We start from the raw sequence: 24,289 nt of genomic DNA, 5'->3' as shown, positions 1-24,289 counted from the left end.
AGGAGTCCTCGGGTACTACATTAGAATTTATTCCTGGGATCTGAATGGACTTTGGGAGCCCACTCCACATGAAGGGATGCTCTCAGCCTGGACACATAGGGGTGGGCCTAGGCCCTGCCCTGGAGGACATGATAGACTTTGGAGATCCCCGATGAAGGGCCTCACCCTCCCTGGAGAGTCCAGTGGGGATTGAGGATGGGGGGATAGGATTGACATGTGAAGCAAGCTTGTTTCTAATTTAAATAAAAAAATATTTAAAAATCAATTCTGTTTTAGGGCTAGAGAGGTAGGTGAGCAGTTGTTGCTCTAGGTTCAGTCTCCAGTACACACATAGTGGTTACAGCTGCAGTTCTAATGCCCTTTCCAGACCTACTCAGGCCCCAGAGTACATGAAGCACACATACAAACATTCAGGTAAAATGTCAATAAAAATTTAAAATACTGTTTTGAATTCAGGAAATGATTACATTCATGCAAAGTACTATTCTAGTCAGTGTGTAGCAGATAATAAAATATAGTATATACTGTTGACTATTATTGTAAAGGTAATATAATAAAAATAAAATTAATACTGAATAGTTTGCTGGATAATGGCAGTTTAGTTACACAAACATAATACAAAAAGTATCAAACTTTTATAAAACTAGGCACTTCCCTCACAAATATAATAAAACTTATAGTCCGGGAGCAAAATTTCCTGAGGTATTGTATTAGTTACTTTTTTACTGATGTGATAAAACACAATGAACGAGGGGATTGTAAAAGAATGTGTTGAACTAGGCAGCAGGGATAGTTGAGAGCTAATGTGTCAATTACAAGCAGGAGGCACACGGTGCACTGTACTCACCTTAAGCCAACTGACACGGTTTCTGCAAAGGCCATCTTCTGATCCTTCCCAACAAGTCCACTAACTGGAGACCATTCAACTATCTATCACAGACTAATGAGGGACATTTCATTCAAGCTAACACAGGGTTGGTTTATGGAGTTCATTCCTTTTAAGTGAATTCTTAATTTTCCAATGTAGAGTTACAAGCTAATCCTTAATAAGACATATTTACATTTCATCTAGAATTTTTGGAAGGGAATTAATCTATGCTTTGTTTCTCTTATTACAACAAACTTTTTTTTGTACTCTTGTGGCTACATATTTTTTTCCCCCTGAGACAGGGTTTATCTGTGGCTTTGGAGGCTGTTCTGGAACTAGCTCTTGTAGACCAGGCTTGTCTCAAACTCACAGATATCTGCCTGCCTCTGCCTCCCAAGTGCTGGGGATTAAAGGTGTGCGCCATTACCACCCGGCTAAGATTTTTTTCTAGACAGAAGGGACTATAAAATTTACAACAAGCATACCTATCCAGCCAGCATATCCATTCCTGTAATTCCAAGAAAGATGAGTGCACATGAGTCACAGAAGAAGGCTCTATAATAACTTTATTTCTAACACAGTAAAACTAGAAACTGAAACCAAACTGAAATGAAGTCCCACAGTGGACATGGACCAGAAGAGAAACTGCTCCATGCAGCAGTACATTACCATTCAAGCCAAGAAGCCAGAGACCCAAAAGTGCACACTACATCATTCTAGTCATTACAATTCTAAAAAAGCAAAGCAAATCTCTGGTGTTAAAAAGGAAGATAAAAGATACCTTTGTGGAAGAGGAGGGGACCAGGTGTTTCCGGTCTGCTTGCCCTAGGACAGGACGGCAGTTATACAGGTATGTTTACTTTGAGGAAATCCTGTAGCTGCACACTTAGGAATTATATCCTCTTCTATGTGTTGAACTTAATTCATAAAAAGTTAAGAAGAAGAATGTATACTGAATTGTGCCAAGAGCTTTCCTAGCGCCTGTGAAAACAATCAAATTCTCCAGTAGTCTAATAATACAGGGCATCAGTCTTGAACCAACAACATAAGATACAAGATAAGTTAAACAGAGGGAATTTCACCTAAGGCATCAATAACTATTCCACATGACTGACCATACAGAATCCTAGGGATGACAGGAGTCCCCATTGAAATACAGGCTTGTAAAGGGGCAGAATTTGCTGGAACAGCCATGCATCAGCCACCAAACGCACAGAGAAGCTTACTGGCTCCACTCTTCTGGACATCCTGCACAGACAGACACCCTCAGGAAGCATGTGAGAAAGTGCAATATTAGCAGATATGCTAAATTGAACAATCCTTTCATTCTGACATAAAACCATTATAGTCTCTTGATATATGTTTGTATTCCATATACACTGTGGTTAATGTTTAAATTATGGTCTTTGTATATAGAAACTTTAAAAAAATATTTGGGCTATTAGCCCTGCAATCACCAACCACTAATATTTTTGTTGCTGATTGTTTCTCAGTAGATTCTTTGTGTGTATGTGCATGATGTGTGTGATATACATTTTGGGACTGCACATTGAGGCCAGAGAAAAACTTTGTAGAGATGATTCTCTCCTTGTATCATTTCATAGATTCTGGAGACTAAACTCTGGTAACTAGGCTGGTACAAAAGGGGAGGTAGGGTGGGTCAGGTGGCTTTAGTGGTAGAGATGGTAGAAGTCACTAGACTTTAGGATGTATTTATCAGTGGTACCAGTAAAATTTCCTGAAGATGGCTGATGCAAGAAATAAAAATAGTCTAGGAGAGAGTGTCTGTGTGTCTGTGCTACATGAATGTGGGTATACAGATGCCCATGCCCATGCATGCAAAATCTTGGGATGACCTCTTCTATTGCTCTCTACCTGATTGCCTTGAGAAAGTCTCTCACTGAACTGAAAGCTCACCCTTTAATTTAAGCTGGCTGGTCAGCAAGCTCCTGAGATCTATCTGCCTGTATCCCTCACCAGTGTTAGGGCTATAAGCACACAGGACCCACAAAGATCTGAGGGCAAGTGCTGTGGATTCAAACCCAGATATCCATGCTCACACAGCAAGTATTCACATCTACTGAGCCACCTCATCAGCCCAGAGTGATTTTAAGGAGCTTATCCTACAGTTAGACGGAAAGGCTGGTTGGCATTAGGTAAAATAAAGACCTGCAGGAAGAATTGGTTTGAGGGCAAGAATTAGGAGTTCAGTTTTGGATACTGTAGATTTAGGATATCAAAAGCACAGACACTGTCACTGAATGCTAAAAGAATAGGCCAACGATGCTTCAAACATGACCAACTTTCTACTGCCATGATTAAGGACACAGGACCCTCCCGTAGCATATACTCTACTACAAAGGCTTCCTTCATACATAAAGAAAGATAGCATTCTCTGGAAGAAAACTGGCCATACATTGATAGCCACAAGTTAAAAAAAAAAAAAAAAAACAAAGCGTAATCTCTTCTAAGAAACAAAAGACCCGATTTCTCCAACAGAGTATTTCAGCATCCATGAAGTGAATACAAGATGGGGATTCTTAGTACACCAGTAACACTAGAGACAGTCCCAGGTTAAGTTAGTAAATCTGAAGGAAAGAAAGGAGAATGATGTCACAATCACGGCTCTAGTGCTGTAGACATTCTGTGCCGCAGAGAAAGTCAACTTCACTCCAGAAAAGATAGTCTGGATTTGAAAATCTAAATTGTAGGACATTAAGGTTTCTTAATTTCCAATATGACATATTTTGCTTTGTTCCATGTCACTTCCTGCAAGAAACAGCACTAGGAACAAAACCTTGCACAGAAGGGAAAACTGAAGTGTGTAATCAGTGACACACACAATATACAGTAATTCAAAATTAAATCTGCTTCTCCTACATCCCTGCTTCCCAGTCCTCAAAGAATCTTGACTAACACAGAGCTACCAAAATATAATAAATATCAAGTGATAAAGGTATTTTTCACATGTGATGTGATTATACTTCAATAATAAAAACATGGACAATTACCATCGAGTTTCGACCACTGTTGAATATGGTATAAATAATCTCATAGAGCTTATGCTGCCTTTCCACTTGTCTACAAATAAAATTACAATATCCATATAATGATTTGTAGAGAATACATTGTTTTTGTTATACATGACATCAGAGCTACTATTTTTTGTTTTTTATCAGCTGAAGACAATAATGAGCAAAATGCCTCTAGTATATATTTTGCATATGGGCAATAAAATGTATTACAAAACATTTTCCATTTTAAGCTTGTTATTTGGCAGAAAATCTCCCACAGAGCTTAACTTATTATTATTATTTGCTACAGACTCTTCCCAAAAGCAAGAGCAGCCCGTTTTCTCCAGATGACTCATTAACTAAAGGCACAGCAGAATGAAGTGTTCCAACTTGAAATACCAACAGCTAAATATAACTTTCCCCACAACATTAGAAAACTCAGTCTCTCTGTAGTCTAAGAGCCGTCAGGAAGGGTCGCCCTCACAGAGCACACGCAGGGCCTGAGGTAAGCGGCAACAGCAAGGGGAAATCTGGGCCGTTATGAAGGTTTCTTTAGAAACAATTCACGAAATCAAAACACAAAATCCTCATAAATCATTACCGCAAACAAACAAAAATGATGGTGATCTTTCTCTCACCCTTAAGTGAAAATACTAATGTCCTATGTAAAAGCACTTAACAATATATTAACTTAAAGCCATCCAAAGCCTAAACTTAAAACTTTTCAACCATTACACAAGTAAGATGCAGTCATAACTAGCTCATTTGAAGTTACCCTTCAGAAGAATAGTGGAACACTGTTATTTTTCTAGATACATATCTTGAATATAAAATGTAGCATCCAAAATTGACAATTGGGAGTACCGACAGTGTTTCAAGAGAGCAATAAGAAAAGCTAGGATGAAACCTGAGCAGAAACTGAGGAATGACATTAAGAAGCAACTGACAAGGTGAGGCTAACTGAGAAACAGGAAGAGAATGCAGAAAGAACCTCTGACAGCCTGAGTCCTTGCTTGGGTCTAGGCGCCCTTAAGGCCCAATCAAGCCCCTATTCTTGTGTGAGAACAGTTTGGAAACATGATTAAATTCCCTTTCCAGCCACGACTGCTTTAGTTTGACTTCCTGTCATTTGATACCATGAACCCCAAACACACATAAAATGTTATTCTAAGGAAGAACGAGCTGATTTCCCCTATGGTTACAGGAAGACATGGATTTTCCGCTATACTATGACATCATACCCTTCATCGTTCCCTGTCTGCAAAGGAGAATTGTTTATGCCTCACTGTGAGTACACTGTGTCTACTGCTTTTGCAGAGGACATGAGTTGATTTACCAGAACCCAAGTCAGGCAGCTCACAACCTCCTGTAACTCCAGCTCCAAATGATGACCTCTGAGGAAACCTGGACACATATGCACACACTTGCACACAGAGACACACACATACATATGTTTAAATTAAAGTACAATCTAAGAAAAAAAATAGGAGTGGAAGCAGTCATCCAAAACCAAAAACAAATCAGCGTTAGACACAAAGTATTTCTAAATAAGACTTGTAAATGCAAACAATTTTTATTTACATATTTTGTTTTTGTTTGTTTTGGAGACAGGTTTCTCTGTAGCTTTGGAGCCTGTCCTGTACCTCTCTTTGTAAGACTAGGCTGGCCCAGAACTCACAGAGATCTTCCTATCTCTGCTTTTCTTTCTGAGCGCTGGGATTTAAGGTGGACTCAGCCACCATAACCTGGTACAATTTTTATTTATGTTTTATACAAAACAGACTTACATAACCTGCAAATTTACTATTATACATTTTCTTTTCTACTGAGTCAGTAATTCATTTGCCATTTACATGCATACCTTAGTTAATAGACACAACGCCCACCTCGCTGTATTTCTTGTTCTTCTGGCCAATCGATTAAATGCAGATTTCCTTCAACTCTAACTACATTTATTCTGAATGGTCATATGCACTCACTCCCTCATGTATATGTTGATGATTCATAGTAACTCCAACTGGCATTTGCCGAGTCTCTGCAGTGAACGCTCACCTTTTTACTACCTGGTATAGGGCAATGAACAGTTGCTGCACCGCAGTTTCCTCACCTGGAACACGTATGATAACAACAGTGACTACTCCACATTACTGTTTTCATGACTAATTAATGTACACTACTGGCAAATCACCTGCTACCATGAATTAAATGGTTGACCTGAAATCTGTAGTTTACTGGGCACTACCTATATTAACTTAACCATCACTGACTACCAGAATAGAGAATTCCTTTCCGGACACACTATAGAAGTTAGCAAGATTATGAGAAAATAGAAACATGAAGCTGAGAAGTTGTTTAAACTCAAGAGTTTATACAGGGAAAGTCCTATAATCTCTATTTTGCTTAGTTCTGGGAACCAGAATGTAACAGGGGCATTGGCCTTTCAGCGAAGCTCTGACAGTTAAAACAGTTTCAATGGCCACACTTGGCGGGAGTTTTTAAAGAAAACACTTCCATAAAAATCTAAGAGACTAATTAGGAAGTAATATACATAAGATCGTATGTCAAGCATATTAATGTCTTATATAATGTTCTATTCTTCTTCTTCTTCATCATCATCAATACAATTTATTTCCAATTGGTACAATCACTCTACCTATCACGCTGTAACCTGAGAATAATTTCTCTCATTGTCTTGGTTCACAGTATTTTCAGAACAGATATCAATGATAAGAAAATGGGCCATTGGTAGAGCACGCCTTTAATCACAGCACTCCAGAGGCAGAGGCATGCAGATCTCTGTGATTTCAATGCCAGGCTGGTCTACAGAGCAAGTTCCAGGACAACCTCCAGATCAGTACAGAGAAACTGTCTTGAAAAATCAAAAAAAAAAAAAAAAGACAAAAAAAAAAAACCAACCAGAATTCTGTCTGAGAACTTAAGATAACCTGGTCTACTGTTCACCTCACTAACAGGCTAACCCAAGCCTCAGCAAATTAGAATTCATCAATACCCCACAGAGCAAAGTTTGTAACTTTTCTTTGTTGTTTTGTTATTTGAGGTTTTCTCAATTTATCATGACCAAAAGAGTAGACTAGGTGATTTTTCAGGCACTGTAAATGAAAAACGGTGCCAATAGAAGCTGATTTTACACCAAAAATCATTTAATAATATTATACTAGAAGATAGCAATGAACAATTTTTCACCATAAAGGCTCTTGAAAAATAATGAATGAAATAAAAATGAATATAACATTTATACATGTTATTTTTCTGGGAAAATACATGTATATTTTCTGGGAAATTTCATCTGTTCTCATCGTGATACTATGTCAATGGTTCTTAATGCCATGACCAGCTTTAAGAGCAAAAACAATTTCTTTATTAAGGTGGTTACATCCAACAAAGGAATGAAAACTAAATCTTATGACTCTTAAAAGCTTAAGGGAATTATTATATTTTATGGCCATTCATAATATTTTAGTACATTCTAAATGATTCAACTACAGTGTCTTTTCATAAGTACTTTGGTATCACCATGCAATTTTAATCCATATGCTTAAGCCCCTTTCACAGTTTATAGGAACAAAGCAGGTTTGACTCACAAACAATGCCCTGCAGTCAAGCATGCTCATGAGGTATTAATTTACAACTTCATCTGTGAGCAGTTAAGCTGCATGTGAAATCTTAAACATCCTTAAAAAGCTTACCACAAATAGTTCAATAAGAGATTTTGAGTAACATTACTTTAACAAAAAACATGTAAGATTAAATTCTATTGTAAAATAAAACCAAATGCCACTTACTTTTAAGAATCACTCACTACCAAACAATCTTTTAAACTGTCACCTTTAGCATCTAAAATATTAATTAAAAATGTTAACACCAGTATCAAAAACATGTGCTTTAGAAGATTTGGCAACAGAAGTCATGAATAAAAAAGAAAAGCAACTCTGTGAAGAAAATACTACACTTCAACAAATAAAATGCTTTTTGAACTGGTTCAAGAAGCCAGATTTGCTAAAAAACATCAGGAAAACACAAATCAAACCAAAACAAAGATTAAAATTACCAACTTTACCAAACAAACAAAATGTCAGGTACACACAAGTTACAGACAAAACCAGAAATAAGGGAATGACATATAAATTTTTCCAATTTAGATTGTTTTTGTAAAAACAACAGTTACTAATGTTTCAAAACTTGCATTTTTGATCTTCACATGTATGTAAGTTGAACCTTACAATGTTTGTTTATTCAGGATGTTTTCAGGCTAACAGTACCAATAATCATTTTGATTGTTAGCTAAGTCAATCAGAAGACTTCTTTCCCACACTAAATTAAGCCCAGTGCTAGAGGGTAGAGGGCTTAGTGTTATCTCAAAAACCTAAGTTTTCCTTAATGAGATGCCTTTGTTCTCACCGTTTCAGAATAGCTACGTTAGTTAAAAGTGTGACTTTACTGACTGTTTAAGAATTAGAAGAAAAGGCGTCTTTTCCTTTCTTGTACCTATTATACCTACACACCTTTAAAATGTGGTCAACAAATTTCATCAAGTCTTACTGACCAGTCATTATTCAATAGCTTACAAGGGAAACAAAATATGTATTAATGCAGAATTAGTACCTGAAGGAAAAGAACACACAGCAGTTCATAAAGGACAAGGATATCTAATGAAGGAAAACTAACGCAGCCAATCAACATGTAAAGCACACAATCAACAAATCCTCACACACTACAGAAGACCATTCAACAGCCATTACTTTCTTTACCTGCTCGAAATGGACATTATATACACTTTTCACACCTCTTAATATGTCAATTATGATTACCTGAATCTGTATAGGAATATAATTTCCAAATGATTAAAGGAAAAAAGCTGATAGTCAGACTTGGGCAGATTAAACCAGTGAATTCAACACACAGAAATTTTTGATTGCTCCTAAAAATAACAGCAAAACAGGACAGAAGGAAGCAGAGACCAGCAGTGATTAATTCATGAGATTCAGAAATGTTGAGTTCTGAGTGAGAGTACATACGTCCAGAGGAATTTGGAATGAAAACAAACTTACACCATCATCCCACCCACGAAAGCACACAGGTAGTTTTGGGATCTTTAATCGCAGAGCTCGGGAGGCGAGGGTGACACAGATGAGCTCCACAACAACCAAGGCTACTTAGAGACCCTGATTTGAAAACCAAACAAACAAAGGGAACAGAGTGAAGGTGCAGCATAGCAGCTTAGAAAGCAGCTGAACTCTGAGACTCCCTCCAACCCTGTGAACAACAGAGTGATGGTCTGTTTCTCTCCCTCAACCAGGCTGAACTCTGAGACTCCCTCCAACCCTGTGAACAACAGAGTGATGGTCTGTTTCTCTGCCTCAACCAGGCTGAACTCTGAGACTCCCTCCAACCCTGGGAACAAAGAGTGATGGTCTGTCTCTCTGTCTCAACCAGGCAGACTGCATGGTCATTTCCTACAGAGGACAAACAGAGAACAGAAAAATGTTACGGTAGCAGAAAGGCTAATAAAAAATAAATTTACAAAGAACTCAAGAAGCAAGTCTCCAAATCACCAAAGGATCCAATTAAAAAGTGGGCTACAGAACTAAATAGAGAATTTTCAAAAGAGGAGTCTAAAATGGCTGAGAGGCACTTGAGAAAGTGCTCAACATCCTTAGCCATCCAGGAAATGCAAATCAAAACAACTCTGAGGTACCATCTCACTCCTTTCAGAATGGCTAAAATCAACAACACCAACAACAATTTATGCTGGAGAGGATGTGGTGAAAGGGGAACACTCCTTCACTGCTGGTGGGATTGTCAACTTGTACAGCCACTTTGGAAATCAGTATGGAGATTCCTCAGAAAAATGGGAATAAACCTACCACAAAAACCAGCAACTCCACTCTTAGGCATATATCCAAAAGATGCCCATTCATACAGCAAGGATGTTTATTCCACTATGTTCATAGCAGCATTATTTGTAATAGCCAGAACTTGGAAGCAACCTAAATGCCCCTCAGCCCAAGAGTGGATAGAGAAAATGTGATACATTTATACAATGGGGTGCTATTCAGCAAAAAACAAACAAACAAACAAAAAAAACAATGGAATCCTAAAATTTGCAGGCAAATGGATGGCACTAGAAAAAACCATCCTGAGCGAGGTAACCCAGTCACAAAAAGAGAAACATGGCATGTACTCTCTCATATATGGATTTTAGACATAGATCTGGGGAGTGCCAGCCTACAATCCCATGGCCAGACAGTCTGGGAAACAGAACCTTCATTCAGTGGCTGATGGAAGCAGAGCAGACTCCCATGCCTAAGCACTGAGCTGAACTCATGAAATCCAGAGAGGGAGGACTGATGACCAAGACTGGGCTGGTTTAACCCCCAGAAACAGCTGACCTGACAAGGGTTAACTCTTGAATCCCAGACTGATGGCTGGGAATCCAGCATGGGACTGATCAAGACCCCCTGAATGTGGGTGTCAGTGAGGAGGCCTAGGTGATCTATTGAGCCTTGGGCAGTAGAACAGTATTTATCCCGAATATACACATGGACTTTGGACTCCCATCCAACAATGAGAAATGCACTCTCACCCTGGACTCCCAGGGGAGGGTCTAGGCGCTGCCCTGGATGAAATGACAGACTATGGACACCCCCATGGAGGGCCTCTCCCTCCCTGGGTAAATGAGAGGATATTGGGGGGGGCACAGAAGGAGGGGAGGGAAACAGAGAGACACCTGGAATTGACATGTGATGCAACCTTGTTTCTAATTTAAATTTATAAATAAAAAATATATATATAAAAATTGGCAAACTAAACTGGGACTTTCAATTTTATTCTCCTTCTAAGAAACAACCAAATATCAACATCATGAAACACCACAAAACATTTAACAGTGACTCAGTTGACAAGTCCCATCCCATAAAAATACTGTCATTTAATGTTCCACTATTAAACAGAAAAACTAAGATCACCATACACTTGAATGAAACCACTGAGGAGAGAAAATCAAATTAAAAAAAAAAAGGAAACTTAAGAGAAAAATAAAAATATACTACAGAACAAATGAGGAAAATGAAGATAAATACTGCACCCATGGGACAATAACCAATTCTATTTTAAAATTAAGGAAAAAATAAGTTGTTCTCTCTGTCTCTCTCTCTGTCTCTGTCTCTGTCTCTCTCTCTGAATCTTTTCAAAACACTTTTATTACATCATTGTGTGAGAGCATGAGTGTGTGCCCACCGTGGCTCATTGTAGAGGTCAGAAGACAAGCTGTGGGAGAAAACTCTCCTACTACCTGAAGAACCAACTCAGGCAACCAGACTTAGAAGCAGGAACTCTCTACTTGCTGAGACATTTCCCAGCCCAAGCACTTTTAGTATAAAGAATATGTAACATGAAAGGAGTAATAAAAAATCTCTCAAAAGGGAGAAAAGATAACAGATTATTTGGGGGTTAACATTTTAAAAAAATAACTTGAGATGCCCAAATATTGAAGAGTACAATCATCCAACAAAGCTGCCTACTACTTCTTAATGTAACACTAGAATATTAGTGACACTATGAAACAAAAGGAGGGAAATACAACTATAAATATTGGAAACCTGGAGAAAAATTACCTAGTACTTATAGTTCATATTATTACATCGCTTTAAAAAAGAGAGAGAGGAAAAACAATCAGGCATGTGGGTACATTCTAGTTATATTCTCATCATTTGAAAGGTTGAGGTTGCCTGTTTGAGATCAGATTTAAGTGATCTAGGGGGCTACTACACAGTGGGTATCCTATTTCCAAACACATTGCACCTACACCTAAAATATTTTTAATGGAAAAAATTTAACAAATTTAGCAGCATAAATTTCTACCTGCCTTTGTCCAGTGTTGACTAGCAAAGCATATGAACTATGACAAGTCATATGTAAGAAATAATTGTCAACCTTAGTCATACACTCATGAAACATCCCAAATAAATGTACTTCTATTTCCAACAATTGTAAAACAGACATTTTATTGAGTACAAAAAGCATTAATAAGAGTCATCACCTATTAGAGTAAGAAAAAAAATTCAAAGAACAAGCATCACACAGAACTTGCTTTCTAAACACAATGGAAAAATAACATTTTAAAATGAAAACAAATACATGAAGGTACCATGGTGAAACACAACCCTTTAAGTGCTAACTAAAAAAAAAAGTGAAAAAGAAGTAAGAGCCAGGGAACAAAACCCATTTTCAAAAGCTAGTATTTGAAACCAATTCCTAGGGTATAGAGGGGAGCTCTGTGACAGAAAGGACTTGCTTTTCCTACAGAATACCTGCATTTGGTTTCCAGCACTCATGTCCTATGCTCATAACTTCAGCTCCAAGGGGATCCAATGTCTGTGGCCTGCATTCACATGTACATATTTTTGCACACACATATACACAAACACACACATATAACACCACCACCAACAACAAACAAAAACTGACTGGAGAGATTGCTCAGCAGTTTAGACAACTGACCATTCTTAGAGGATCTGGGTTCAATTCCCAGAACCTACACGGCAGTTTCATAACCATCTTTAACTCCTGTCCCAGAGGAGCCAATGCCCTCTCTGACCTCTAAGAAAGTTCATGGCACACAGATATAAATGCAGGCAAAAACTATATGCATCAAACAAACAAACAAACAATAAATTTTAAAAAATCTGAAAACAATTCCCAAATAATCCATGGCTTCAAAAAGTGGTGAGGTTAGAACTCTTAGAAAAAAAATGAATGAAACAACAGGGTGCAATACCTAGATAATAGAACAGAAAAGTGCTTTGATGCAAACATGAAGCCTTAGCTAGGCCTGATGACACAGGTGTTTAATGCCAGGATTTGGGAGGCAGAAGCATGCAGATCAAGGTAAGTTTTGAGCCAACCTGGTCTGCAAAGCAAGTTCAAATTCTGGTCTACAAAATGAGATTCTATCCCTCAGCCCACACCCAATTTAAAAAGAAAATCAAAAAACAAGGAGGAGGAAGAGAAGAGGAAGAAGCTGATTCTGCCTAAAGGGACAGTCTGAGAAAAAGAAGAAGATAGAGTGAGTTAAAGGTTCATATTAAGATATCAGAAAGGGAAGAGTTTAAAAACAAGAAAAAGAACAAGAGAACATTAACTCAAAGTAAACCAATTCAGTCATCATCCTGAACAGGCCTGGAGTCCCTGAAGCCCCAGGAAAGAAACACAGCCCTGCTGACATCACAGCCAATGAAACCTGATGTGCAGTAGAATGCACCTTCCACCCCAGCTGGGGAGAGATGGCAAGCTTGAGGAAAGCTTCAGCACTTAGCACCCTTTGCCAAAGAGTGGGGCTAGGGAGGAAAAAGAAACTAGAGCAGAAAACTTGCTAAGTGAGAAGCTACACCACACTTCTGAACTAGGAAACAGTAGGATCAAAAGATATAGCTCTGAAGCTGCTGTTGTGGGAATTTGCCATGGCTGCAACAGAAAACAAGTAGCCTCCATTGCTCTAACAGCTAAGAGCATCCCCTAGTATTTACATCTCAAGCTACTGCTACTAGAGACCAGATTGATAGAAGTATCCTAAGCCATCATCTCCAACCTACAGGACTAGCCACCACAGAGCTTCTCCAGGATGAAGGATTCTCATCACTAACCCTTTGAACTCTCGCTCCATTAGATGCCATACAGCTGCCAACTCTACAGTTAAGATGGGCAACAACTTGGGTCAAGTCTCCAACAAACAGTGCAGTGGTATATTTGAACCAGCTCAAGCAGTCTTTGCCAGGGTGTTAATTGCTATGGTATTGAAGAATGTTCCCATGTTAACAAAATGTTGGCTTTGATGTTGACCAAACTTAGAGAGGTTCAGAGGGCTCATGTGTTGCTTAATGATGGGGATGCATTCAGAAAAGTGCATAAGGAGATTCTGTCATTGTGTAACACTAGAGTGTACGTATACAAACCAGAAGGAATGGCCTGCTACAAATCTAGGTGCATGGCATGGCTATTTTCTCCCAAATTATAATCATATGTAATATGTATAGTTCTGTAGCAACTATAACACAACTGTAGGCATTCTTAGAAAAAGTACAGTGAATATGCAAAATGAATAGCACACTCCCCATCATGGAGCATGCAACATGGAAGCTGTTCTGGGTGAGTGAATATAAATGTGCTTCAGAACCACTGAACACAGTGCAGCAAATTCATAGGAACTTTACGTTCATTATTAAGTGTATATGTTTGCTCAAGTGTAGGCATGCAAATATCATAGCACAAGATGTAGATCAGAGGACAACGTGTGGTGCATGGTTCCCTCCTTTCCACTATGTGTGTCCCTGTAATTGAACTAGGGTCATCAAGTTTTGTGCCAACAGCCTTTACTACCCAATGAGCTACCATTCCAGCCCATTCTTCCAATAACACTTAGTTTACTACCAACTCTTATACTCAATTGTCTTGTTTCTGTGCAATAACTTAAAACAGAAAATAAACTGCACTGCTCAACAGAAAATGTTTTATTTTATTTTGCCTTTATTTCATAAGCATTTTCTTATTTTAAATTTCTTTTCAACTTTGATTTAAAATTGTGAGACAGGGATGAAGCATAGTCTTCAGAGTGCTTTCAGAAGACCCAAGGTTGGATCCCCAGAAGAGCATCAACTAGATGCAGCAGCACATGCCTGTAAAGACAGCACTCATAAAGGTGAGGCAGGAGGATCAGAAGTTCAAGGTCACCCCAGTCACATAGAAAATTCAAGACCAGCCTAGGAATGGAAGGGGGGGAGGGGGAGGGGGAGGGGGAGGGGAAGAAAAAGGAAAAGGTTAGCAAGTTAGCCTTGGTCAACAGAGAGCCAAAGTCACAAACATCAGGGATCTCCATCTGGGACAAGAGGCAAAGGGCTTTGTTTCCTATGGTGACAAAGCACACTTCTGGACCTGCTAAACACCCTAACTGGAGCTCTTAAGAATATGCACATGCAATTTGCTTGCTGTCCGTCACCATACATTTGGTAATAAATGATGTACCAGGACGCGTCTCACTATTAATTAAAATCTTTCAATATTCTGGTCTGTTTTCCTATTTCTCTAAGGTCCTTACTGAGGCTTATGAATGTCACCACTAAAGCCTTCACAGTAACATCTTTTTTTGGGGGGGGGGTAAGGGTCCTTCTCTTTCTCCCCCCTGCAGTTTCCTTGTTTCCCATCTCTTCAACTATATATTCACTAGACATCAGGTCCTCACGGAGCCATTGCAATCTCATGTGTCTGTCATAATATTCAGGGCCCATCATAGCTGAAACAGTGATATGTGACATAAAACTAAATGGATAGATTGATAGACAGACACATGAATAAAACTTTTACTTGAATACTTGATGAGAAAGACCTATAACATACAAGTCTTAAAGAATGACAAAAGCTACAACCCTTCAAGAATGCCTATCCATAAAAGTTCGCACACAATTTTACATAAAGTTTAAGGAAAACAGGAGTCCCAAGTTACAAGTGAATTTTCTAAGCACAGATGCTAACAGAGTCTATTGAAGTGCAAGGTGTTTATTAGGGACCAAGCCCTGTCAAATGGATAGGGAGACAAGTGTGAGGCTGAACCACTTGCTGTAGTTATCTAAGGTTTGATGAGGGACTTAATTCCTCTACCTGGGTTAGCTGTGAGACAAGAGTTGCCCTGGAAAACATAAGTAAAGAGCTAAGACCAGGCTCTTCCCACAGTTGATCCGCACACACTAACTCAAGAAACACTACTTCATGCATAAAACAAAGAAACTTAGCCTAGCATTCACAACACACACACACACACACACACACACACACACACACACACCACACCACACCACGCACATCCACACACACTAATCTCCTTTTACTTTTGTTTTTGCAATGTTGGGAACCAAATCCAGTATCTTAAACATACTAGGGAACATGCTATGGCTGAGACTCAGCTACATTTTCTTCTATTTTTTTTTTCAGTATATCAGTGTGCATGTTTAAGGCGGAAGTCCAAGCATTCAAACCAGAGGGGATGAGCACAGTAAAAGACCTACAGGTGGTATACTACAGGCCACAGGAAAGATGGAGCATATCCACTTGAAAGAATAAGCCTACTGACCAAAGGTTTTGGGGTCCGTTGTTTTGTTTTGTTGGGTTTTTTTTTGTAAATTGAGAACCAGATTGTAACAAAAATGAGAAAGTACATGAAAATAAGCAACAAAATAATCAAACAGCCCAAAATGATGTAAGAAGACTTTACACCAAACCAACAGGAATGAAATACATAAGACTTGTAACTTATCTATCTCAAAAGGAGCAGTAAAATATCACTAGAAAGATCATTAAATTAGCCGTTTACAAAGCTACTGATGAGTAAAAAATCCTTGTATTTCCTACAGGGAATTTTACATGTAACATTCAGCAAAGCAAAAAAATATTAGCAACATTTCCCCTTTATGCAAATAACTACTTATATTTTGACTTAGTCACATTAAAGACAGTAAACAAATCATTTACACATCATAAGTATATTCAGAATAATTAAGGTTTCTCAACATGTTAAATCCCTGCAAATATTCAGTATCAATGAATTTATAGTGCAGTTGGTTTTCATTCAGAAAACAAGTATTTATTTGCTTGACATATCAATGGGAAGTTCAAGTAAATATGAAAATGTAGAGTGCTTTCTCATACCAAATAATTATAATTTTGATACACTGCTAGAAAAATTATATATTTAAAACAAAACTTGTCTTAAAATATATAGAAATAAAATTGTGGAACAGGCATGCCTTGAATTTCAAAGTGTGAAAACACAAATGGATTAAGAGCTTAATCAATAGTGTTAGAGCTAAAATTTCCAACATTTAATTACTGCCAAATACTAACAGAGGTCTCCTTAAACAACTGCCTCTGTTTCCAGGACTCCTTAAACAACTGCCAATTTAGAGGTATCAAAACTCCTACAAGCTGATATTGAGACAAATATATGCTACACTAAGGAAGCCTCTATTTCTATGGAAGTTTGGTTCAGTCTCTTCCTGAATATAATGTGAGCAGTCCCTGTTCCCATGTACAGCGCTGCCAAACAGAAGACTACACTGTTATCCCTGCTCCTGTTCTATGCATGGCATGGGGCCTTGTTTTCCTAAAACACTCCCATTTTTCTACACTAAAAGTTGGTCTTGAAAAGTAACTGTCCTGGAGCAGATCTCTGCCTTTAGGAACTTTCTGGCAGAGCACTTATATTCACATAACTGCTGTCAAGAGCACTCTCATGAAGATTACCTCATTTAAAGGGCCTTTAAGCGGTGGCAAACTCGATCATCAGAATCCACATGTTGTTGTAGCCTTTGGACCCTCAGGCCCATGTTCTGTTCTCTGTGACCGTCTAACCCTTTCTTTTAACTTTAGAATCTTACTATTTGGCCCCGGAAGCTTTGTATCCATGAGCCTCCTCAGTCTCTAGAATGCTGGTATTAAAGATAAGCATCATTATTACGCCCAGTGACAACCTGTTAATGACACCCAGCATTTCACCAGTTTGCTTAGAACTCTTTCAGGAAATTCACAAAGTTAAAATGATTTGCTGTTTACAATTTTTTTTTCATTTTGAAATTTTACTGACTTTACTTCATGTGCATGAGTGTGTTGCCGGCATGTATGCATGCGCACCATGTATGTACCTCATCCCCAAAGAGGTCAGAAAAGGGCCTGTATCCCCTGGAACTAGGGTTATGAATGGCTGTGAGCCACAATGCTATGCTGGGAACTGAACTCTGCAAGAACAAAATGTGCTCTTAACTGCTGAACCATTTCTCCAGCCTCCCAATTTGACTTCTTTACAAGTATATAGTAAAAGCTTTTCAGAGGCTAAATAACACACAATGGCATCTCTCTAATGACAAATGGCAATGGATGTTTGTGTGCTCTTAAGTCTCAAGGGGGTTTTGTTTCCTTTTATAGTTTTAGGATAATAGACCAGCAGTATAATTATGTGTGTTTTCATGCATGAACGCAGGTTGTTCTCAGTACATCTACTCTACATGCTCTTGAAAGATTTTTTCAAGATGTATCTCACTGAAGCCATATTTCATTCATGTACTTCCACAAAATCAAAACAAAACAAAACCCTGTCACGGATTAAATGAGAAGTAGATGAGAATCCAGCTGTCTTCTGTGAAGTAAGACATTAAAGAGATCTGCACAAGTATTAAAACAATATGACTCTTTTCATAAGTTTTCACAAACGTGCTTATGCTAACAAATACGGAGACTATCTCTTAATTTCTGATGTAAGGGTCAATAGATAGAACTCAGTAACCAATACATTATCTAAAAATAGGCACAGTACTTTTCATGTATTTAACCATTTGTCTTTAAAATGGTCCCTATTACTAACTAAATCAATTTTTACTTTTAATATATAAACAATTTCTCTAAATTATTAGACAATGATATATCTCCTTATCAGCACTTCATATACGTGTAGTTTCTTATCTTTGTAATACAACCATTCTTAAAGATAAATTATAAATAGAATACATATCACATACAATAATAAACAATAAAAATGAGCATCCATGTCTGTTTATAACTTCCTTTAGTTTTATGTGGTAATATTTGTGTCTATAAAGTATCTGGTAAAAATTAGTGAAATAACAATGTTTTATACTGACACTTCTTGATTTTGAATGAATGATACAAGTATAACACAGGTTATAACCAACTAAACTATGTTGTAAGCTGAACAATGGGGTACTAGTATACAGTTTTAAGGAAAATACTTTGTTTTATTAATCATTATCAAGAGTTTTATTATGGTCGGCAGTGGTGGCACATGCCTTTAATCCTAGCATTCTGGAGGCAGAGGCAAGCGGATCTCTGTGAGTTCGAGACCAGCCTGGTCTACAGATAGTACAGGCTCCAAAGCTACACAGTATGTTGCTAGATACTGAAATTGTATGCTACAAAATCTATAATATTGAAACATTTTAAGGGTCATCATGGAAGTTCTTAATACTACATACCAGCTAACCTAAATGGATCACAAAAGCCTTCTAGTCAGTGGGAAAAAATTATGATAAATATAAGCAATATATTATAATAAAGACAAATTGTAAGTGAAAAATTAATGTTACATTAAAATACATTTCTGAATACTGTACAGAGCAATGAAACGCTTTAATTTAAAAGCACATTTAAGCAATACTTAATCATTCATTTCTCTCCCTTGCTGCCAACTTATATTCTTCAAACGCATAAAACAGTTTATATTGTTTCCCCAAACAATAAAATCATTTATCACAATTTAACTATATTTATTGCTCGTCTTTTAAGATAATTTATATTTCCCAACACAGATTAATTACTAAACCCCTGCAGAAAGTTATCATTTCAGCATACAAATGAAGGTAAGTCATGAACAGGACAGGATGTGTATCAACTGCTTTCTTAAGCAGTAAAAACAGTGATCAATAAGTTAAATGCTATTTTTAAATTGGCCACTATAAAGTTACATTTGTGATATCCAGAACACATAAATTAATCTGAGATATATAACAAGGGCTGATAAAAACCCTAATGTGCCTGACTCATTAGCTCACTTTTGAGACAAGGGCTGATAAAAACCCTAATGTGCCTGACTCATTAGCTCACTTTTGAGACATCTGAAATGCCAGATATAGATCAGCTCTTTTTCTACATTACCTTATTTTATCAAAACAATGAATGTATCAACAGTGTATAGCCCTAATTTAGCCAATAAGAATAAGATCTGGGAAAAGGCATAATTACTTGTAACAGAGATGAGATTAAAATAAAATAATTTCAGGGTAGGGAAACTGAAGAAATGAAAATAGTTTAAGGTGGCTTTCTTAAAGACATGAGTGCAATTTTCCAACCATATTCTTTCCCTGTCCCTGTCCCTGCCCCTGTCCCTCCCTCCCTCCCTTTCTTATTCGATGTGTACGGTGTCTTGCCTGGCATGTATGGCTGTGTACACGTGCTTGTCTGGTTCCCTTTGAGGTCAGAAGTGGGTATCAGATAAGCTGGAACTGGAGTTACAAATTGCTGTAGGCCACCATGTGGGTGCTGGGACTTGAACCCAAATCCTGTGCAAGAATGGCCAGCCAGTTGCTCTAACTATTATTCCCCTAAAAATATTCAAATTTGCTTGGCAGTATCAACACTATTGTTTTATTATTATTATTATTATTGTTATTATTATTATTATTATAACAAGGCAGAACATGAACTGTAGATCCTTCTGCCTCAAACAAGGAGTGCTGGGATGACAAGCATACGCCACAATGTCTGGTTCGCTGAACCACTCTTGGTCAGTCAAGTTTCTAACACAAACTCCACCTTTAACTGTGACATAAAGCCATACTAAATTTGGAACCACTAGGACATATGCAAAGAAACCAAAGAATATAAACCCATTAGTTGATGGCAGTCACCCTTTTTGTAAACAGAAGCAACACCAGGAAAAACAAACTAATGATTGAAACGACTCTAAATAATAGTATTTGACCCCTGAGTTAAGCTTCACCAGGATCTTTTTACTAAATTCCAATTAAGCTATGGTTTTTGTCACTTGCCCAATACACCCATCAGTAAAAATTTAATGGTACAAACCATCTCCAGAAATTAAAACATTTAATCATCCCAATTCGGGAATTTTGAAGTAAAAATAGAAACAGGGGCATTCTACATTCAAAAAAGATAAATGGAATTATATACTAACTAAGGATAAGGTGGCAAATTTCATATGACTAAATCCTTTCAAAATCTGCTTTTCAAGCATTTCAAGTCATTTCATGACTCTAAATAGAGTCCTTAAAAATTTAGTCCTTAAAATTTAGTCCTTAAAAATTACAAAAGATTTGTGACTTTTACAATACAGCTTATTTAGGAGACAAGCTACTTTAAAACACAAATATCAGTGAAATTTTTCAAAATGATCACTGAATGATTAAAAAATCAACAACTACGATATTATCTTGAAATACACTCAATAAAAGACAATTCACTTAAGACACTAAGGCTATTCATCTTGCTGCCTTCAAAACAGTGTAAGCTAATGGCGCCACCTAGTGTCCTGTACTAGCCACTGACTCCATCTTCAAATTCCTCTTGCTGCTGAAGAATAGACAGGCTAGTCTCCTCCCATAGTTGCTTTGTCTTCAATAATTTTTCCAAGAGCCATTTGATTCTAATTCAATTCGGGATATGAATAGCATCCCTGGTCTCTTTCATATAGAGCTTTATCATCAACTGTTCAGTGAGTTTAGGAGTAACTTTTATTTAATTTTTAGAAGATTTTTTTTAATTTTTGATTAGATCTCTTTTATTTTTCTATGTGTATGTGTGTGTACATGGTCTCCCAGGAGGTCAGGAGAGGGTGTGGCTACCCAGGATCTAGAGTTACAGACAGTTGTGAGTTGCCTGACTTGGGTGCTAGCAAGGAACTCTGGTCCTCTTCTGCAAGAGCAGGGGACTAACGCACAACGTAGTACACATACATGCATCCAGTGAAAACAACCAAAAGAAAAATAAAATCAATCTTTCTTCAAAGTTCTGACCTCCACAGGACCAGGGGAGGACTACGCTGTTAAAGTGGTTGCTGTGTAAGCATGGTAACCTGAATTCAGATCCCCAGCACACATGTGAAAACAGGAAATGCGGTTTGCAACTGATCTCAGTGCTAAAGAGACCATAGGAGGCAGCCATACAACTATTTACCCAAATCGGTGAGTTCTCAGTTCAATACGAGAGACTGTCTGAAAAAGAAAAATTAGGTGAGGAGTGCCTGAAGTCCAGCAGTGCTGGGGTGTGGAGACAACTGGACCCTACCTGCTCACTGGCCAGACAATCTCCCTAAAACAGTGAGCTTCTACCCAGTGAAATAAGGCAGAGGGCCAGGAAGATGACTTAGTGGGAAGTCTGGAGACCTGAGATCAGCCCCTGGAACTCCAGGAAAAGCCAGAATCCAAGATGGTTCAGCCTTTATGAGCACTTGCTGCTCGCCCAGAGGATGCTAGGTGGGTTCTGAGCTGAGCCCCCTCATCAGGTGGAGCAGGACAGTCTGCAACTCCAGCTCCAGAACAAACACCACTGACCTCACAGCCACCACACTCAAGTTATGTGTGTACATGTAAAACAAATCTTCAAAGATACTACAAAAGTATTATTGTAGCCATGTATAAGACGTAGTTAATACAACTTTCATGAGATAGCTCACAACTGAAATTTTAAATGTGAGGTCATTCAGCTCTATTTTATAAAAAAGGTGACAATTTGTATAAATACACACAAAAATATTGGCAATATATTTCTTAGAAGTTTAAGTACTCACTAAGAGGAAATGGAAAGTAATTCATAGCTCTAGAGGAAAGAAATTACCAAAATTTGTATAACAAAAAAATGACAAGAAGGACATTTAAGCCTCGGCAATGACTCATTACATATTCAGCACAATGAGATGAAATTCATGGAAGGGAAAAAAAAATCACATGAAAAAAATTACATAATGCTAGGGACTGAAGAGATGACTCAGTGCTGATAAGCACTAGCTACTTTTCCAAAGGACCCAGGTTTGACTCCCAACATCCAAGTGTCAGCTCAGAGCCATCTTTAACTCCATTTTCAGGGACCTGGCTCACATCGTACACAGACATACATGGAAGAAAAATATTCATAAGTTTAAAATTAAATTTAAAAGAAATTACAAAATAGTAGAGGGAAAAGGAAACTTTTAATAGTTCAAAGGAAAATGGTTCTCAGAGAAAGAATGGAAATCATTATGGTGTCATGTTTCTCACAAGAAAGCCTGGCTACCAAAGGAAGATTGTTGAGAAAACTATTCCAACCTCAAAGTGCATGCCCAAACGAAATACCAATCTACTGTGAAGGCAGCATTGAGACTATTGCTGGGAGGAGGCTGCAGCAGGGTCCCGGTTAGCCCAGGCTGGCCTTGACATCTATTCTAGATCCTCCTGCTTCTACTTCCGGTGTTGGAATTAACTACAAAGGATGACTAAATAAGAAAAATGATAAATAAGTAAATTACTCAACAAAAAGAAGTTGTGAACTCGGCTAGAAACAAACTTTGGTTAAAGCAGAGCAAAAGAGTAAAAGGCATCTAGACAAAAAATCATTGCTAAGGTTCTGGACTTCAGGACAGCTGAAAATAAACGAATGTGAGGTGCCTGAGAAGCTTGCTGACAGACAAAGAGGAGTATAAGTAGATACCTGGCAAGTAAGAGAAATCATTAAATTTGGAAAATGATGAAAAGCTCACAGAATATTTTAAACAATAAAACTGTATCAAGGCAACAACCTAATAGCGTTCTAAGTGACAGCTTCAGAAAACAAGAACGGCAGAGGCTCACTGCATTGTAAACCTTTTTGCACCACGAAGATATTTTTATATTAAAAGATCTCTTAGCATTATCAAATTTGATGACACTGAAATTAATAGAAAATGAAAAACATGGGGCAGGAAACATAGCCAATAAACCATGAAATATGTTTCTTTGTATTATTTGAAATCAAATAGTACTCAATTTATGAAGGAAGAACAATAGTGATTAAAGCCAGGGAAAGAAGAGATAGAAAGTGGGATAAGTCAGACTCACTTAACCACAGAACAAAGGCAGAAGTAGCAAGAAATAACATAATTCTATAGATGAGACAGCCCCGTAAGTATTTGACAGAATCATTTTTTAAAAGATTTATTTATTATGTATATAGTGTTCCACATGCATGTATGCCTGCAGGCCAGAAGAGGGCACCAGATCTCATTACAGATGGTTGTGAGCCACCATGTGGTTGCTAGGAATTGAACTGAGGACCTCTGGAAGAGCAGCCAGTGCTCTTAACCTCTGAGCCATCTCTCCAGCCCTTCACAGAATCATTTATGAGTGGCTGCTTTGGGGAAGCAGAGATAAGCAAATATATAGATAGGATCTCTTCTTTTTTCAGAAAAAAAAAAGCCATCTCTTGTGGATTTTTAACTATAGGCATATATACCCATCATGACTTTAAGTATAGGCATATATTCCCATCATGACTTTAACTATAGGCATATATTCCCATAATGACTTTAACTATAAGCATATATTCCCATCATTACTTTAACGATAGGCATATAGTCCCATCATGATTTTAACTATAAGCATATATTCCCATCATGACTTTAACTATAGGCATATATTCCCATCATGATTTTAAGGGTTGCCTTGAGATACAAGGGATCAGACATGTATGGGCATCCCAGAAACTTGTTACCAAACCAATTTTCTCAAAAAAATAAGTGTAATAAATATAACAGTCTCCAAAGCCAAAAAGTTCCACTTAGAACATTCTTACAAAACATACAAAC

General features: G+C 37.8%; 1 protein-coding gene across 4 annotated transcripts in view; it reads right to left on the bottom strand.

Annotated features, from left to right (window-relative positions):
• The window catches only part of Adk (adenosine kinase), a 391,346-nt gene that overhangs the window by 283,319 nt on the left and 83,738 nt on the right, over positions 1–24,289 (bottom strand). Inside the window, exon 1 of one of the 4 annotated variants that reach the window (XM_040735977.1) lies at positions 8,952–8,971. The exons of the other annotated variants lie outside the window; for them this stretch is intronic. Within the exon in view, the coding sequence (XP_040591911.1) occupies positions 8,952–8,959 (8 nt within the window). The 5' untranslated portion in view covers positions 8,960–8,971. Of the gene's footprint in view, positions 1–8,951; positions 8,972–24,289 lie in introns of those variants that run through there. 4 annotated transcript variants of the gene reach the window in all.

The sequence above is a fragment of the Mesocricetus auratus genome, unplaced genomic scaffold, assembly GCF_017639785.1.
Source record: "Mesocricetus auratus isolate SY011 unplaced genomic scaffold, BCM_Maur_2.0 Super-Scaffold_100053, whole genome shotgun sequence".
NCBI classification, from domain to species: Eukaryota; Metazoa; Chordata; class Mammalia; order Rodentia; family Cricetidae; genus Mesocricetus; species Mesocricetus auratus.
Note: the sequence above shows the minus strand (reverse complement) of the source record. Positions and strands in the feature narration are given on the sequence as shown.